This window comes from Diadema antillarum, unplaced genomic scaffold (assembly GCF_040938485.1).
Source record: "Diadema antillarum isolate AM-2024a unplaced genomic scaffold, OU_Dant_1.0 seq00000333_RagTag, whole genome shotgun sequence".
Classification (NCBI taxonomy): domain Eukaryota; kingdom Metazoa; phylum Echinodermata; class Echinoidea; order Diadematoida; family Diadematidae; genus Diadema; species Diadema antillarum.
The window spans coordinates 27,001-45,805 of NW_027271349.1; the positions used below are offsets into that span (position 1 = coordinate 27,001).

An 18,805-nucleotide genomic window follows, 5' to 3' on the forward strand; every position below is an offset into this window, starting at 1 on the left:
GGACTATCACAATTTGCTGAAGGTCTCAAAGAACGCATTTAAGAGAAGAAAACGAATCACGTTTTACTTCCAAATCCGTAGTATTTAGAGTAACTTTACGATTCATTAAGACATTGTAAGATAATGATTAATCTTCTCTTCTTTGTTTGCCAGTACAGTGTAGCGCTTTCTATTCATTAAAAAACAGCAGTCGCCATTCAGAGAGGGACGCCTCGGGACGCATGATGACGCACATTCAAGCAGAAAGCAAAATAAAATGTGATGAATTGTATGCTGTGGCGACGGACATCCAGTCGCTGGTAATTCAGAATGCGTCCGGCATGCAGGCATTTTCTACTTCATTCCGGGTCCACGCATTCTGCCTGCACTGAGAATGCCCTATTGTTACTCCCCTCAGCCTTGTGAATAGAGGCATTCCGTCGTATTCCGAGAATGGGGATTATAAGATCCGCTATTCAAGGCGTCCGGAATGCGCCCGAGAATGCAGACGCGTTACTGAAACCATTCATTCACGAAGAATGATAGCGGCCTCGTGCACCTCTACTATTGTCTTTGACCTTCAAAAGAACGACACGCCGCCCTGTTGCGTTGTGAGAAAGAAAAGTCGCGCCATATCATGCACGTTGTGTTTCAGTGTGAAAAAAAAAAAAATGAGTGAAAGTGTCTCTGGAAGCTGATTTCTAACACAGAGATTTTGTTTTTATTCGATTTTCTGTACTGGTATGTTGGTTAGTTTGTTTTTTTACGATATAATACTCGTCGCCTAAAGTTGCGTTTCGTACCGCAGTTCGATACATTCGTATTTTTTCTTGCCAGATTGAGACGCCAACCCTGTTGCTAGGAGGTACCTACCAGGTATACCGTCAGGTCTCGATACTAGCGGTGGCCCGGGGCCATCAAAAAACGCACGTCGGGCACCAGAATTTCATATACAAACTGTATGAAGATTTTGGTGGACCGATCGGGCCACCAAGAAAAGTCGGATGTTTGCCTTTATACTTTTGGAAATGAACAGCGCTAACAATCGACTCCATAAGATGCTAAAATAAATGTCGGATATTTTGTTTTTATTTTCGAGAAATGAATAACGGTAATATTCGACTTTATGATACTAAAATTAATATCGGGTGTTTGCTTATACTTCTGGAAATGACTACAGTAAGATTTAGCTTCCTAAGGTGCTAAAATTTATGTCAGATATCTGATTTTGCGTTCGGAAATGAATAAAGATAACATTCGGCTCTGGTAGATGCTGAAATAAATGTCGCATGTTTGCTTTTACGTTCGAAAGTAAATAGCAATAACAGTCAGCTCCGGAAGATGCTAAAATAAATGTCGAATGATCCCTTTGACGTTCGGAAATGAATAACAATAAAATTCAACTCCGTACGACGATGAAATAAATGTCTGATGTTTGTTTTTATGTTCGAATCTGTAGCAATAACATTTACCGCCGAAAGATGCTAAAATAGATGTCGGATATTTGTTTTTAATTTTGGGATGTAAATAACGGTAATATTTGACTTTGTATGATACTAAAATAAATGTCGGATGTTTTCTTATACTTTTGGAAATGAATAACAGTAAGATTCAGCTCCGTACGGTGCTAAAATTAATGTCGAGTATTTGATTTTGCGTTGGGAAATGAATAAGGGTATCATTCGGCTGTGGAAGATGCTGAAATAAATATCGCACGTTTGCTTTGACGTTGGGAAATGAATAATAGTGATATTCCACTCCGGACGATGGTAAAATAAATGCCGGATGTTTGCTTTTATGTTCGAAAGTAAATAGCAATAACATTCGGCCCCGGAAGATGCTAAAATAAATGTGGAATATTTCCTTTAACTTTCGGAAATTAATAACGATGATATTCAACTCCGTACGATGATAAAATAAATGTCACATGTTTGCTTTTACGTTCGAAAATAAATAGCAATAACATGCAGCTCCGGAACATGCTAGAATACATGTCGAATAATTTCCCTATCTGTAATTTGCCCGTTTGCTACATGGTTGTGAGGGTAGCTCGTTAGCCACGCTGGTCTGTAATTTCATAACAGCCCTGTCGCTTTAAAAACGCTTTGTAATACATTATAGGTCCTGCAGTATAAGATCAGTAACTTGTAATCATTCGTAGTGACGTAGAATGCGTTTGTATTGTAGCAACAGCACTGATTTTCATATTATTATTCATATCAGTTCAATTCTGTTTGATCCAAATCCGGTTAATTTCACATGATCGGCATTTGATGACAATTTATGGAACTGTGCAAAAGTATAGGAGACAACATGCTCAGCAGACGATTCCTCCTTTTGATTCCCCTCTCCCTGTCTCATTCCCTCTCAGCTCACTTTGATCTTTCCTCTCCCCAGCCCACCCGACAAAGAAGTTCAGTACAATACAAAAACAAAAACAAAACTAAACTAAAACTAAAACAAACAAACAAAGGAACATGTGCTAGCTGAATAAATGGGAATGATACCTATGCCCCAGCCAGGCCAAGCTTGTGAAAATTTCCATGAAAGCAGAGTGGATCAATCAATAAGTTAGTGTTGCCTGCCAGCAAAGGAATGCGCGTATGCATTCCTTCACACCCCACCCTTGTTGTAAACCACGTGTAGATATCAATTAGACAGTCTGGCCTGGGAGTGGGAGTGAGCCAGGGACATGTCTCTAGCACTAGTCTTGAGGAAAAGCCCCTTTTGAGTTCCTGTAAACGTCATATGATACTGTTTTGTCTTTCTTTTCGCCTAAAAAAAAAGCATATAGCGAACAGACCTCACCTCCCTGATATCATAAATGTTCACGTAGCCATGCAAAAGGATTGATTTATTCCTTCTCGGCGAAAACTGAATTAAATGTCCTGTGATAGAAAATTCGAAATCTAGCATGCCTGTATAAAGACTACCTTGGTACCTTCGCAATACCAGGCCAGCTAGAGATCCAGCCACATGTTCGATCGTTGAGAGCTAGCGAAGGAAGCAAAACGGTGAGCTAGTAGCGGCTGTACGTATACAAAATGCACCTCATTGGTGAAAGCGTGGGGCTGATCGAATGCATGCTAGAAGACAAAGGTTGTGAACCCTGGTAAATTAATCCTGTTGGTAGTGTTACCGTTAGGTTTTAACAGACAATAGAGAGATTAGACAAAGTCACCCTCATTGTTGATGCATTCTCAGTTTCATTCCGGAATGCCCGGCTTATTTCTAGGCCCTGTATAAGCTGAGCATTCCCAGGCGACGGCCGGAATGGGTATAGAATGTGCGCATTCTCGAGTACATGCCACTGAGATAAAAGGTACAAGGTGTATTCCGAACGCATTCTGGAATACCAACGAGTGGATGTCCGTCGTGCCTTAAAATGACAGTAACAAAAGTTGTTGGGACCAGGGCTCGCTGGCCCTGTGAGAGATTTGACTTGCAACTGCAAATAAGTAATACAGTTTTGCCTGAAACTTTGCGTTGAATTAGAAACAAACGCAAATTGGCATTGGATTAGTCAAGGTTGCGTTCGATATTTTCCCTACGAAATCGAGCGTCCGCTTAGCAATGAACTTGCTTGTCGCTCTCGGGCGGGAACTTGCATGTGTTGATGCTTTACCTCTCACAACTACTGAAATTTCCCAAGCTCAGTGCTTAGATTATGTGCACTATACCACACGCTATAACACATAATACTTTATGCGTATCGGGGATTTTCGGAACGATATCGGGAGTTGTAGCGAACGAGTAGCGCGAATCAGTAAATTCGCGATTTTTGTAAGCATCGGGCAGCAATTCTACCTTCATACTTAATGCCGAATTTGGTTCGAAACTGCACTGCTGAGGAGCTGAATCATGTCAGAATTCATTTCTGTAACCTAGAAAATCAGTAAGTGTAATTTTCAGGTCAAAACAGTGCGTAGCCCCAAACCCTGTCCTATTGCTGATGGCTTCTCCGCTTCGTCTGCTAGTAATATGTAGCACTTTCTATTCCATTTGATTAGCGAAGGTTGCGTTCGATATTTGCCTACGGAATCACGCTTCCTTTTAGCAATGAACTTCCTTGCGTTTAAATGAAAATTTACGTACGGTGCGGGGACTTGCATTTGATGTTTTAGCTCTCACAAGTCACAGCTGTGCTTCATAAAATTTCATCTCAAGCCCAGGGCGCAGATTGTGTGCCCAAGTATACTCGGACGCTGCACTACGTACACGCACGCGTATCGGGGATTCGTATGAGTAGCGAGCGAGTAGCGCGAATTAAACGGTAAACTCGCGATTTTTTAAAGCATCAAGCAATAGCATATTTATGGCATTTCCTCCTTAATACTAATTGCCGAATTTGGTTCGCAGTTGCATTGCTGAGGAGTTGAATCATGTCACAATTCATTTCTGTAACCTAAAATACATTAATTATTTTGCACATGTATCAGTAAGTGTAATTTTCATGTCAAAACAGTGCGTGGCCCCAAATCCTGGATTGCCGCTGGCTTCTCCGCTTAGCACTAGTAGTAGCACTTTAGTTTTCTATTCATTGCGAAACAATAGTCGCCATTCAACGAGGGACGCCTCGAGACGCATCGGGACGCATCGGGAGGGTAGAGGGAAGGAGCTTATTTCGCGGACGCAGCGAGACGGCAACCAGGTAAGCTCCTTTTCGTACATGCAACGGTCCACTTGTGAGGGCTCGTCTTTTACAAGTATACTTGGGAGTTAGCCGACGCTTTGCGACGCTCGGCGGCGCCCGCCGACACGCAGTCTAAACTAGTGATTGTACGCCGTCGCTAACCGTCGCTGGGTGTCCTTTGACGTCGGAAATTGAAAGAAATTTGCAGAAGCGTCGCACCGCGTCGCTCGCCGTCACTAGTTTACCAGGTGCGCCTAAGTGTTTTCTTGGTATCTTGCAAAAAGATAAAAGCCCAATTCTCATCTCCGCCAATACTGTACCATCCCTTTAAATGACCTCACTTCATTTCAAGCATAATCGATAGGAAATTTTGCAGCTTTTTCTCTCGTTTTTAACTAGTACTTTTTTTCCAGTGCCTGTTGTGATGCTTACTTTGGATCTTGTTCTCTGCAGGAACAAAATTTTTGTCATAAAGATTTGAAAAACTGATATTAATCTTTTCTCCTGCAGCTAAAAAATATCCTTAAAGGACAAGTTCACCTTCATAAACATAAGGATTGAGAGAATGCAGCAATATTAGTATAACACATCAGTGAAAGTTTGAGGAAAATTGGACAATCGATGCAAAAGTTATGAATTTTTCAAATTTTTGTGTTGGAACCGCTGGTTGAGGAGACTACTACAGCTTGTGAGTCATATGCGTACAACAGTATAAAGAAAATGTAAAAGAAAATTCAACATATTTTCACTTTTTTTCGCACAATAAAAGAGCACTTGACTTGCCTCTTCCTAAAGGCAGGGGGAATAATATTACCCATAACATTTGTCGGTAACGAGTCGGGGGAATGTGTACTTTTTTCAAAACATGACATTTTGTGAAATTCTCTTTATATTTTCCTTATATTGTTGTACGCATGTGACATCTAAGTTATTCACAGACTGCAGTAGTCTTCTCATCCAGCGGTTACTTCACAAAAACTTCAAAAATTCATAACTTTTGAACGGATTGTCCGATTTTCCTCAAACTTTCAATGATGTGGTCTACTGATATTGCTACATTCTCTCAATCCTTATGTTTATGAAGGTGAACTTGTCCTTTAACACTACTACTGTAAAAGCGGATATTTTCGCGCGACTAATTTTTCGCACTCAGCCGGGTAAGAGATACCTTCGCGTGTTTTTAATTCCGCGGAACCAAGACATCAACTACTGGAACACATGGCAAGCAAAAATATTTGTGTGCTTTTATTTTCGCGCTAGTTTCTGGTTGCGCGAAATGTGCGAAAATTTCCACTTTTACAGTATTTGTTTATAAAAGATTTTTCCCTACAGAAAAAAAAAAAAATGCTTCTTTTGAAGATTATGCTCTGACTGAGTGTTCATATGTACAGCTCTTTTTTGTTTTTGTTTTATTCTTTTTTTGATAGATTCTTTCATGGAAAATAACCAAGTGATTTCATCACCCTCCCAAAAGCTGTACAAAACTATTTACACTTCAATTACCAGTGACATTTTGAACTTTGAAAGAGCTGTATAGACTTTGAACAAAGAGGGCACTTTTCACATACCGCCATCTACTAACCCATTTCATCACAGGCTCAGGGAGTTCAACCCCTGAGAAGATTATTATAGTACCAACAAAACAAAACTAAACCAACAGAAAGAGAAGAGACCGGAAGCATTGGAGCGTTGCCGCCACTCTCTTTAAAAGGTCCTGGAGGACAATTTATTCACCGGCTAGGCAGTATCATGCAGCCTGCATGTGATTGGGTTGTTCCATTATTTCAGCTAGGGGTATTTCTCTTTAGGCAAACAAGTGCAAGCATGTGTCGGAAAACTTATAAGAATTTTTCAATCATGCAAGGTTTCCATACCAGAAGGACTATGAAATAGAGGCAGAATCCCTACTATCGAATCATTTATTGAAGCACAACGTAGTCCATCATGCTTTTTGAATGCAAATATTTGTGAGAGGTGACCCACATTGTGAGATTGCCATGTGAACTCCCCTCTTTGCTAATGGACCAGTCCATGGGAATTCCCTAGTACGCATACAGTAATTTTCCAATCCTGCACGCAGGTGCGCTAGCTCAAGAAATTTCCACTGGGTTCGCCTGTGCTTGCATGGAGAACACAGTGAGGTCATTGTGGGTCAGACTCCAGCGTTGACTATTTGAAAAGAGTAGTGCCCGCCACAGTCTCTCTGTGCATAAAAGCTCATTACAGACCGTGGCTTAGAGGGAAGACCATGCACTGAAAACACGCTTGTAAACATCCCTCATATTCACCTCATCACTAGCGGCCAATCCACGAAACCTTTACACAGCTCCAGCAAATCTTGCCAATGAGAATATTATTTGGAGGAACAAGGACTTTTTACAGAGCATTTTAAGGGGCAGACATATTATAATTCCTGCCCTCTGATGTGCAATGTGTTAAGAGGAGATTCATGAGTGCCATACCCCAGTTTTACACAGTGTTGTGAACACAAGTCTTACGTGGACCCTGCACGTTGTCCATACGTTGTGCGTGTGTGCACGTTTATAACCTGTTTATCAACCTTGCTGTATGACATTGCTTGCCAAGAAGGGCCTTGGCAGTTTGGCCCCCTGTTTGATAACCAGTTGACAACCCTGATCATCACTTCTGATATCTATCGCCAATGTGAATTTTGACCTCCTCTGTGTGTTGTTGTCTATGTGCCTGCATTTGATCAGTGATTTCTGACGGGCTCAGTTCATTCTGTGGCGGAAGATTACGTGAGGAGCATTCTCTTGGGATGCCCAGTTGGTACGGTGTTCCTTGAGGATAACGCTTAGCTCACGCTCCCAATTTTCCCTGGATAAACTAAAGTCCCAAGGTAAAAAAAAGAAAAAACAGAAGTGTAGTCTCTGGAGGAGTGTTCACACAGCTGAAAGTTTTACTGCCCATGCCTGGATCCATGCCGCGAGTGAGCCAGGCCAGGCCAGACCAGGGTCGATAGATAGAAAGCACCGACCGTGCGTCCCCTTCTGCGGAACAGGAACTGGCCCATAAGTCGCACTGACGTCAGTCCGACACAACCAGTTTCCAACGAGGCATTGGATTATTAGAGACTCTCACCGGTTGTCACTCTCCATTCCCCTGGCAGGGTGCTTGTCTGTAAGGTGACAGGTAGAGATAAAACGTCAGAGACACTTTTTTTTTTCGTCGAGCTCTTTCCCAACCTTTTCTCCCAGCGCACAGCAGCAAAGAACCAGCTCACTCCGGCTAGCTTGTTGCTACATTACTCTGGCCCGCAGTAGTCCCTCTACGGATAGAGAAGGGTACAATCGTCTCATTTTGCCCTCGTCACTGCGTGCCACGACATCCTAGCTGCGTACCTGATTTTTTTGTCCTCCCGCGCTTGCGTAATCATGTGGATCCAAAGAGAAGTTGTGTGCCATTCGACCTGGGAGCTTGCTCTGCCGTAGTTTAGTTGGATGTATCTCATGATTCAACACAGTGATCAGTAGCCGTGTACAAGCTATCAAGACTTTTTGTGTGTGTGAAGAATTTGCCCTGTCTTTGCTGTTGTTTGAAACATTGTCGTGGACGGAGTGAGAAAACTACATCGAGAGTCCCTCATCTGTGTATTCGTGTCTCCGGAAAAGCTTCATTTTGACTTTTAGACACCACCTTATCTGCCAGTCATTGTGTCGAAAAAAAGCGACGAAACATGCGTATGCTCTACAACAAGTTTACTCCACCAAGAGTGCAGCTGAAACATGACAAACTGTGTGGGAATGAGAAACCCGCTCCAGCTCCTCTTAGTCCCATTAACACTGATGTATTATGTGCTTTTCTCCGTTGCAGCACGTCGCCAGCTGGCGGTGCTATCGACAACAAGATCGAGCAGGCCATGGTGAGTACCAGAAAATATTTCTACTTTCGAGTAAATATTTCCACTTTTGAATAAATATTTCCACTTATCACCCCCTTGATGGATGGTGTATAGTAACTTGATGTCCCCCCCCCCAACCCATGGCCAGACTACAAAATCACTGACTCCCTCTGCTCAAAAATGAAGTTAACCTTTCGAAATTTATCCTATTTAAACATATGTCAAGGGGTATCCATGGTAATCAGCAAATTTTATTCCCGGCACTTTTATGGCCCCCGTACACTGCAAACCAACACTGTGGAATCAAGTTATACAAGATTACTGTTTTTGAAGACAACTGATAGATTGGTACAAATTATTCTAAGAAATGGGGCAAATCCTAAAAATACTTTGCAATCATTCAAAATTTCTCAAGCTTGCCATGGTTACATTTAAAGGTGACCTCAAAAGAGTCATGTTTGATCATGTGACTCATCAATTCAATTCAATGTTTTATTTCATTTTTCGACAAGAAAATATAGACATCACTTTTTTGGGTAACAGAAAATAAGGTGCTTGCATCAATTGCTTGCATGCCCTTTCTCATTTGTTATGTCTGTTGAACATTGCCATTTTTAAGAAATATTCCTTGTGTGGCACAAGATGACCATTCTTGAGAAATTCCGCTGATATAGTGCTGTTTTCTTTCCTCCACGCTATAAAAACGGAATTTGTTGAATTTCACCCCCCAAATAAATAAATAAATAAATAAATAAATAAATAAATAAATAAATAAATAAATAAATAAAAAATAAAAAATTGTGTCTTGGCCATTTTTTTTTTTTTTTTTGAGAGAGAGAGAGAGAATAAATTTCTGTTTGAGCGGCATAGTTTATAAACAGTAAGGCCTCCAAAACGATATTTGTATGGTTTGGGTTCTCTATTCATTTTAGTTTTTACTTTTTGTTACCATGTGTCATAAAGTAAAGCAAAACTGTTAAAATATATTGGATTTTAGTCCATTGTTCATCTATTGTTGTACGTTTTGCTTGTAGAAGTAGAAAAGTCTCTTAATTTCTAAATTTGCTGCTGATTCTTAAATTGGCAACAAATTTTAGATTTTAGAATTTCTGTCTCTCTAAAATTGGATTTGGAAAAAAAAAATATTTTTGATTTTGTACAGATATATGGAATTTAATTAATGCTATTGCATCTTTCACCAACTTAAGATAAGGAGTGCTTGAAATCCATGGGTGACAATTTCTTGAAGAGAAGATGATACAAGTGCATGGTAGATCATGTGACAGACTTGTCATTTCTGGAATAATGATTGTCTAGTTTTCTTATTAAATGTTACTTGCCTGTCAGAATTATGTTGTTTGTGGCCTTCCCTGTAACCTAGAACTATTGAAAGTCAGTATCAAATGCCACTTTTGAGTTGGGTCGTTTCCCTTTTCCTCTGTCAATAGAGATTTTGTGATATTATTTCAAGCCCTGTGGGTAGAATTACACATTACGATGCGGATGAATCAGTTTGAAAATGTTAGTCAGAAACCGTTAGTGTAGTGGCGTAGTGTAGCATTGCGTGACGCAGGCACCTTTTGATAGCATTCAGATCTCGCTCACGTCACAATCTGCCGGGAGGGGGGGGGGGGGGGGGGGGGGGGAATGCAAACAAAACAACGTCTTTCCGGAAGTGTATTTTCTTTTGATACATTTTGGAGTGTGCTTTCTTGCTGTTCGCAATCCAATGAGAGGGAGACGCACACAAAATGAGTTGTTGACATGATTGATGGGCTCAATTGTATTGAATCAAGAGTGCGGCTGTAATGCTCAGATAATTCATCTCTGTATTAAAAGCCACGAAGTAGGTCTAATGCTCCCAATGATGCCTTGTGTGTTGAAGACGTCACCATATTCGAGGCAAAATCTGAACTTGCATAACATCTACTTCTGTAAATTGGAATGCTTGGTCCTGTGGCCACCTGCAGGACCCCCCCCCCCCCCCCCCATATCGTGGTAGCTAAATTGAAGTTAAAGGACAAGTCTATTTCTCCTTGCAGCAGTAATGAATAATCCCTCAATCAGACACAAAATTTCAAATTATCAAATGTTCTTCATACAGGCCTATCATAGTGCATGTATTCTGTTTTGTGTGAAACAAACAGAAAGCGTGAAAAGGTTTTCAACCACCAGTAGAAATAGCCATGGATTGATGTATCGAAAGTGTGCGGCACAGGATTAGTGCAGCACGGCAGTTACTTCACTCTGACTCAGTGGAAAGTAATGGGGGTCAATTGGCTAATTGCGTGATGGTGAAGCCACCACGTAACGGTAGTACAATGGTATTTTCCACTCCTTTCGCCATTCAAGTTCCATCTGTGCTGCACGGAGGGCTCTACCAAATTAACATTTTTCATTACCCATTTTTCGGGCAGTGTGCATCTAGCTATTTTGTTGCACCTGGACATCAGCTGATGTCATTTGCCAAAATATGACTAAAATGAAATCAAAGACACCTGTTAAATCAAGCTTTTGGTGTTTGCACAAATAAGAAAAAAAGAAATGTTTTGCTCAACTTTATAGGTGCTCCCCACACTACAGAGAAAATGCAAATTCAAGCTAGTCTGATGTGTGCAATGATTCTGACTTCCAATCACTAAATTTATGGTAACAAATTATAAAACAATTTCAGTTATCTAGTGATATAGGACTTTGGAATTTATAAGATAAAAATGACAACATAAAAATCCATGTGGGAAGGTTTGATCAGACAAATTAGGCAGATTTATTTTTCTTTTTATTACACACCATGTAATCTCAGTTAAATGTAGTTGATTTTTATACTGATGCTATTCCCTTGTTTAGTTCATATAGGCCTAAAGGTTGAGTGACATTTATTTCATGAAATAGAAGTTTTAATTCATCAACATTTTTCATTTTTGCATTTGCCTCCTGCCTCAGACAATTGCTAATTGGCTGGGATAACTCAAGGTGCCTACTGTTACTTGCAAAATTCACAATAAATTGCAATTTAATTAGATTGAATTGGATTTTACTTATTCAGAAATGTGAAAAAAAAAAAGTGATTGCCAGAATGCAAGAGATAGTGAAAGCCGACTACCCCTTATTCAGGAAGGATGACATTTTTTTTTTTTCTGAGAAAATCACGTAATGACAGAGAGCATAAATTCCCCAACCTGTGGGGGAATTGGCAGTCACCTTAACATTTGATTCCCACGTGTTCCGGTGCAAGCACTGACTTTCTCCATGAATAATACAGATTCTACAGGCTGCTAAATTACGTGTACTTTGGGACAGGCATGAAGGTTCTATGCATTGGGATGGAAAAAGCATTCCACATTAGAGGAGATGTTGTTTTGCTGATTTTGATAAGAGGTTGGAAACGTTAAAAAAATGTTCATAAACCTTGTATGTCATTGCATCTTGTTCTTTAATGTTATTCAGTAAATAAATGCTCATAAACTTTACGTGAGTGTACAGTTTAAGTAAACAATCACTCCCATAATCTTAAAAAGAGTTTGATAATGAATTTCTTGAGGCACAACCCCCAAATGAGTAAAAACGTGCTCCTCTGATGAGAGCTTGAGTTGCAGTGATATTGAAATGTGAGAATGCAGTTCATTCCTGTGTGGTTGCGAGGCGAAATGACATTACGTGGCTTGTCGTTGTGTCAGAGATCGCAGCATGCCGGTATCAAATTTCTGTCAACTTGAGAACGACGATTAGTCATGCTGTAAACACGTGGCCGTGGAATTCGCGCATCTTGGAGGGTTAATTTGTAGTGAACGACACACCCAGAGGCGTGTTTAAAACTGGTGAGAGTGACCCTGATGCACTGCTAAATGTCTCTCGCTCATTCAAGCCTCGTCTTTTACGGAGCGAAGATGGGTGTAGTGTTGGCTCATTTTGGCCATAAAATGTGATGTGATGAATTTAAATTCAGCATCTGAATACCAGTAATGAGGACTCTTGATCCAGTGGCTTAACATTCAGTTATCTGCTTTTAAAATCAAGGGCTTTATCTTAAAGTCATGGGTTGGATATGTTAAATCCTCATCAGATCTGAAAGGAAATCTGCTAATTTCTCACCCCACTTGCTGTAGTGTAAAACTGATACATAGTGATGTGGTGAATTTGCACAGAACTTACATTTACTTTGCTGGCAGGTGGCTGCCATTCAAGAGCATTTGAAAATCATTTCAAGCTAGTTGTAGTGGATTAGCTATCAAGGGAACTTAAAGCAACCTGTGTCATGGGCAGGCTGATTCTTACGCAACGTGTGTGGAGTATCATCATGGCTTTTCAAAACATGGCTGGCACACATGAGTTTTATGAGACAGTGGCTTTCTTCTTTGAATGAGTCACAGAAAAATTTTGTCAAGAATGAGTAAGTGACTGAGTCTGACTTAGTAACTGAGTCACTGTATTCGTAGTGCTTATCTAATAACTTGCATTGTTTTGGGGATTTTTTTTCCCACAATATTAATGGGGAGGATCGAAAGAAATGATAATTGTGTTTTTTTTTCTTTCAAATTATTCTATATAATTCAATTTCATTCACATCACTTATTTATTAGTCTAATAAGAATATTACTTGAAATTCAGTGCGAAATGTTTACTATACATGAATGATGGTATTTAGACAAAACCATCAAGAACATGGAATAGTACAACATTGATAAATACATGTATACAAACTTAAATTGTAAAAATTCATATAAAAACATAATGTAAAACTGACTCAGTTGGTGTATGATAAAAACTCAAGAAATCTTTTTTTTTTCATGTTGCATACATAATCCATTCCCAGTTGACCCCCCCCCCCCCATGATAGACTAGAGCAAACCCGCTCTACTTATTATCCGATGACAATGTTTTGTAATGACTTTGTGTTTTCATGTCTTTTGCGTCTGTGATGTTGTACCATTGTTATCATTTCACCTTGCTGTAGGGGATTTAATATTACTGAGTGTACCATTGTAAGCCCTTTTGGCAATGAAAAACAGCACCTTGGACGCTCATGTTCATCTTGCCGACGGGCATATGGGCAATGTCGCACATTTCGTCACGTAGTATGTTCTAGGAGTGCCTATTGAATACTGCGTGGACACTGGGGAAGTGCATTGTGTAAACTGTATCACTCCATCGGAACCTTGGAGTATGAGTCCTTTGTTTTGTGTCTTTGAGCTTATGGAGGCTTCGCTCACTCTTTTCTTTGATCTCATTGATTACATTCATGACCAGTATTCGCAGAGAATCACCCATGTGCAGCAGCACAATGGATCTACGTGCTTGCTTAATTTGTTTGTTGTTCTTTTTTAAAAGAATCTGTAACCTTACGTCACAGAATTTTAGTAGAGGCAGTGTTTGTTTGTTTGTGTGTTTTTTTTTGGGGGGGTGGTTAAAATGTCAATATCAGTTTATGATATTTCTTGTCAGTTACATCATATGCTTCATTAATTCATATGAATAAGATACACACACACACACTTAAGCAAACATTTATATGTGAGTGTTTGGGTTCAAGCAATCATTTTTTGCTGAGTCACTCTTGGTACTACATCATAGGCGATGGGTTGGGTTTCAAAATGTGTTGCTATGGCAAACAGAAGCCATTTACTTTGAGAAACGCTCTCTGCTAAAGTGTCGCTCGTCACACGCAACTCGCGTCATGAGGTGGTTTGTGTTTGGTATGTAAACCTGAGCAGCTGAGAGAGAAAAAAAACGGCTATGACATTGAGAATAATAATCATGCCCCCCCCCCCAAAAAAAAAAAAAGAAAAAAGAAAAAAAGGAGAGAATTGTATGTATGATGATAGCAGGAAGAAAGGAGAAATTTGAAAAACACTCCACTTTTCGTTGACGGAAATTAAGCATGAATTAAACTGAAGAAATATTTCAAAGACCTGATTAGAATCAGAAAATCAGACAATAAAAGATTCTTCATGTCCCCTATTGATTTGCATATGATTGTGACTTAAAATCATTGTCTACCAAGTTTCACAGGAACACTCTGAAAATTAAGGATTATATGACTCAAATTCAATCAAATATTATATTAGAAATTCTCTAAGAAATTTCACTGCTGTGTTTCTGTGACTTTGTTTTGCTAGGAGTCAAATTGAATGTGTGAAGGGGAGATGTGATAAACTTTTGACCATGTCGGTCAGTGCAGTTGGACTGCTTGTGAAGGGACAAAGAGTGGAAGTGAAATGTTAAAATGGGGAAGCAAGTGGCATCATTTTGCTCCTCCAACAAATAGCCAGAGGGAAATATTTTGCCAAAGAAACATTTCTTTTCTCTCAAAGTTTTTGATCAGGGCTGTGTTTCTACATTTACTCTCCAGTGTGTTTACATCTCTGAATGGCGTTCCATTTCGACTGACGCTGAATTCCTGGGGCTCTAGATCCGTCTGGGGGGTGTACCCCCAGCATTGTTCTGACAACCAATCGATAGCTGCTGAATTGGTGTCATTGTGGAGCTCCGTCCTCTTGTAGCACAACAGGTCCATACCTCGGCGTACACATATTGACCTTCCTTTTCTCTGCGGCAGTACTGTATAGCATTGAGCACGCAGTGGAGAATGAAGCGAAATCGAACCTGGCAGATTATGCCTTGGGATTTCAGCCTATGGATCAAGCTTGTCCCTGGAACCCTGGAAAGAGAAAGAATGTACCGAAGGGAGGGTAGGGGTAGGAGTGGGGGGCTAGGGTAGGTACGTAACAGAAGACCCATGTTCAGAAAAGCAGGTTACGGCCACACAGGTTCAACCGTTCAGCACATGCCACGCACTTTCTTCGCATGTGCACAACAATGCTTGGCAACTGTGCATTCAAGCATCGTGTAACTGGAAATATGCAGTAGTTTTCATTATGACAAATCATTTTTCTAACCTACATTTATAGAAAACATCAACAATGTAATGATATAGCTAAGCAGAAAGTTAGGGGATAGACAAAAGTTAGACAAAAGTGAGACGAAAGGTAGACGATGAGCTCTCATTTAGTGCCTGTATTTTGAACACCTGTGGCTGTTGCAGGCAAGAATACATATTAAAAGAACTTTGGGTTTAATGTGCAGAGAACAAGAGGATAAGGGGAGTAATGACATCATGGGATTGACTTGGTGTAATTTTGTGGGACCCATAATGTGTGGCTTAACCATCTGTTTTCTCCCAGCATTTTATTCAGGCAGTAAAGGGCAGAACAACTCAAAAGGGCTATTATTGATGACAATGTGTTCAAGGAGCTCAAAGCTCTCTGGAAGAGTCTTGCTGTGTCTGCTATGACAATGTGTTTCATTAAAGACTGCATGGATGAAAGATTCTTAAGAGAACTACGGCTAGGGGCAAATCTTAAAAGAGAAAGAAAAGAGAAAAACCTTCTCTATTTGAGAGTGAATAGGGGGATTTGTGACACCGCTCTAAGGCAAGCATTCATTACCAAGTGCAGCCCCAGACATGTGGGATTAAGATCGGAAGCTAGTATTTTGTGTTGCCCCCTCCCCCCTTTCATCAATTAATGCTGTGTAATCCTGCTTCATGAATGTTCTTATAGGAGGCTCAAGTAATTCCTCCATGAAACCATTCTTTGGGGTTTAAAGGGCACAATCTCTAATCCTCGTCTGATTGTGTAGATGGAAGGATATGTTCCTTTAATCCATGGCAACCTCCTTTTGATAACTCTCTCAAATGTTTGTTGATTTTCTTGCCCCTGTGAGAATCTTCTTGACTTGAATTAATCCATGTTGGTATTGATGTTCCCTTTACTCTCTCTGGGAGAGGTCTCTTGCCTTTGATTAATCCACATTGTAAATGAGTTTCTTTTTTATTCTTTCATTGCCTATGAGAGGCATTAAACCACATGTAGCAGCTGGATGAGGTTCTGGGATTAGTCAAGCCTTATTCACTAAAAGGGACATACATGTAGTGTAACTGGTAACAGTTCCACTAGTTTTATCCACGCACTTCACAGTCATGAGTCTGAAGCAAAAAAAAAAAAGTTTCTTTGCTACAGATGGAGATTAAAGGCACAGTTTTATCCACTTCTGTCCATAGAGTCTGACTACTCTGGTGTTAATCCGTTGAATGATTGAAAAGGCAGAGCAGGGGCATTTGCAAATGGGATTTTCCCCCCATCACTTTTCCCCCAGTGACACTGTATTCAACTTCTGGAATCAAGTACACCATGCAGTTTGTTCGAAGGATGCATCGCTGTGCAGTGTATGAAGAAGAGATATCATTGTCGTTCTTTTTTCAATTCTTGAGACAAGATAGTATGACATGGTTGGTTTCCACATCTTTTTTTTTTTTTTCCCTCTTCCTCTGTCTGAATCTTACCTGAGGCCTTGTGGTGCCAGTCGAAGCTTTCCCTGCTTGAGAGAAGGGAACAGATCGGTACGGGATCTGGCTGCGGGGCACCTCAAGTGCATCTTTTAACGAGATTCATGACAAGGAATATGATGCCCCCTTGACTCTTGAAGATGGGAGGCGGACATATTGATTGAACAACACATTGATTTCTTTTTTTTTTTTTTCTTTTAGATATCTCCTATCCCCCGACTCCTTTCCCTCAGGCGATTGTCTAGCCCACCAGCCAACAGCTCAAAAAGAGAAGTTAATTGCTGCATGCTCCTTTGTCCTACTAGAAAAGGAGTATCTTGCATTTTCGGCGGACATTTCGTGGTCTTATTGAAAACAAGTGGTTCAGTCACTGCATACAAAATCAGTGATGTGGATAGTCGCATAAAATTGTAAGGCTATGTGAGACAAGGTAGCTGGATTTCATCACTTTATTTATCTAAATACGTGCATGAATAGCACGGCTCCACATTGCCATACCACTCCCTATCTCAGTGGTTTGATAAGTGTATATATCTGGCAATATTTTATTAATATCAATGAGCACACTTTATTATTATCTTTTTTTTGGGGGGGGGGTGACGGCAAAGTGTGTTTATTCGTAGTTAATATTATGAACATATATTTACAAACAAAGTACAATGTGCAAGACTTAAGTGTAAATTGTGTGTTGTTTTTTTCCCATGTCCCAATTTCTTCAACCTTTTGAAGACAAAGAGTCCAAACACAAGAGATGATAGGAATTTGCTGCTGATGGGTTGGCAGTTTAATAGGTGACAGCAATAATTAGACATGTTTGTAAGCATGACTTATCTGTAATTCGAGAAATATCTTTTGTCAGTGGTGGGCGTCGGCTCTTGAAGGAGGAAAATTTTCCACAGACCTTTGGAGTTTGACCGGAACAGAAAATACTGGGACAGAAATACAGTGGTCTTTGCCAATAAACAACCTGTGAGCAAAGTCTGAATCCAGGGGAGATATGTGTTACTTTAAGTTAAGATTACGTGCAATAAGATGATGAATTGCTGATAATTTCTGGCAAACATTGCACTTATCATGCAAGCTATATGTTGCGGGTGTGGAGCCAAAAAAAAGAAAAAAAGTTATGTGCAAATATTACAACTCTGCCACTGTTAGCGTTAGTGGGTCGATATAGCCATGAAATATTTTCATTGACGTAGAATCCCAAGAATTCCCAAGACAAACATGCACCTGTTTCAGGGGGGCTCCCGGGAATGGAAGATGCTTAAAATGTCACGTACTCCCACATTATACAAGGTTTCTAACCATTGCATCACTTCCCCCCACCCCCACCCCCACCCATGCGTGAAAATATGTCACCAACTTGGTGTGACGTTCGCAAGTAATGTCGTTCCTGCAGTTTGTTTCATATTTGCAGCATATCTTCCATTTTATAAATTATCCATTTCATCACCAGTCTTACGTCATATCGTCTGTGGCCAGGTGATGTAAAGAAAGGCCATAGGCATTGTTTGGCCGAGTAAACAGAATGCGAGGAGATCCTAAGCGATGATAACTTCATGAACAGAGCCATTTGAAATTCCTGTCATGCTCTGAAAAAGGCCGAACACATTCAAACGGAGAAGGATATGTGCTGGAGGAATGTGATATGGCGGCAATTAATGTCACAATAAAATTGCACGACCAGAAGAAATTAAGCAGTACAATTTGATATGTAAATATGCAGAGTGTGAGAAGATGCAGGTACTTGGCAATGCTACCATTTGGTAGAATATAGAGACAGGTGGATTTCAGTTGATGATGCAATTTGCTATCCTTCATAGGGCCGTATGTGTGGTCATTGTGCAATTTGCTATCCTTCATAGGGGCGTATGTGCGGTCATGGTGTTCAGAGGCTTTTGCAGGTATATGACTATTATAACTGACATATTTGGTTGTACTTTAGAGACGGTCAATTTCAGTTGATAGCGCAACAGCCTGTTGACCC

The 18,805-nt window shown here is 40.3% G+C and overlaps 1 protein-coding gene across 1 annotated transcript in view; it reads left to right on the forward strand.

Moving 5' to 3' along the window:
• LOC139730766 (uncharacterized) overlaps positions 1 to 18,805 on the forward strand; it is a 53,029-nt gene that overhangs the window by 22,854 nt on the left and 11,370 nt on the right. The window contains exon 2 of the mRNA XM_071641628.1: positions 8,447 to 8,495. Within this exon, the coding sequence (XP_071497729.1) occupies positions 8,447 to 8,495 (49 nt within the window). The remainder of the gene's footprint in view (positions 1 to 8,446; positions 8,496 to 18,805) is intronic.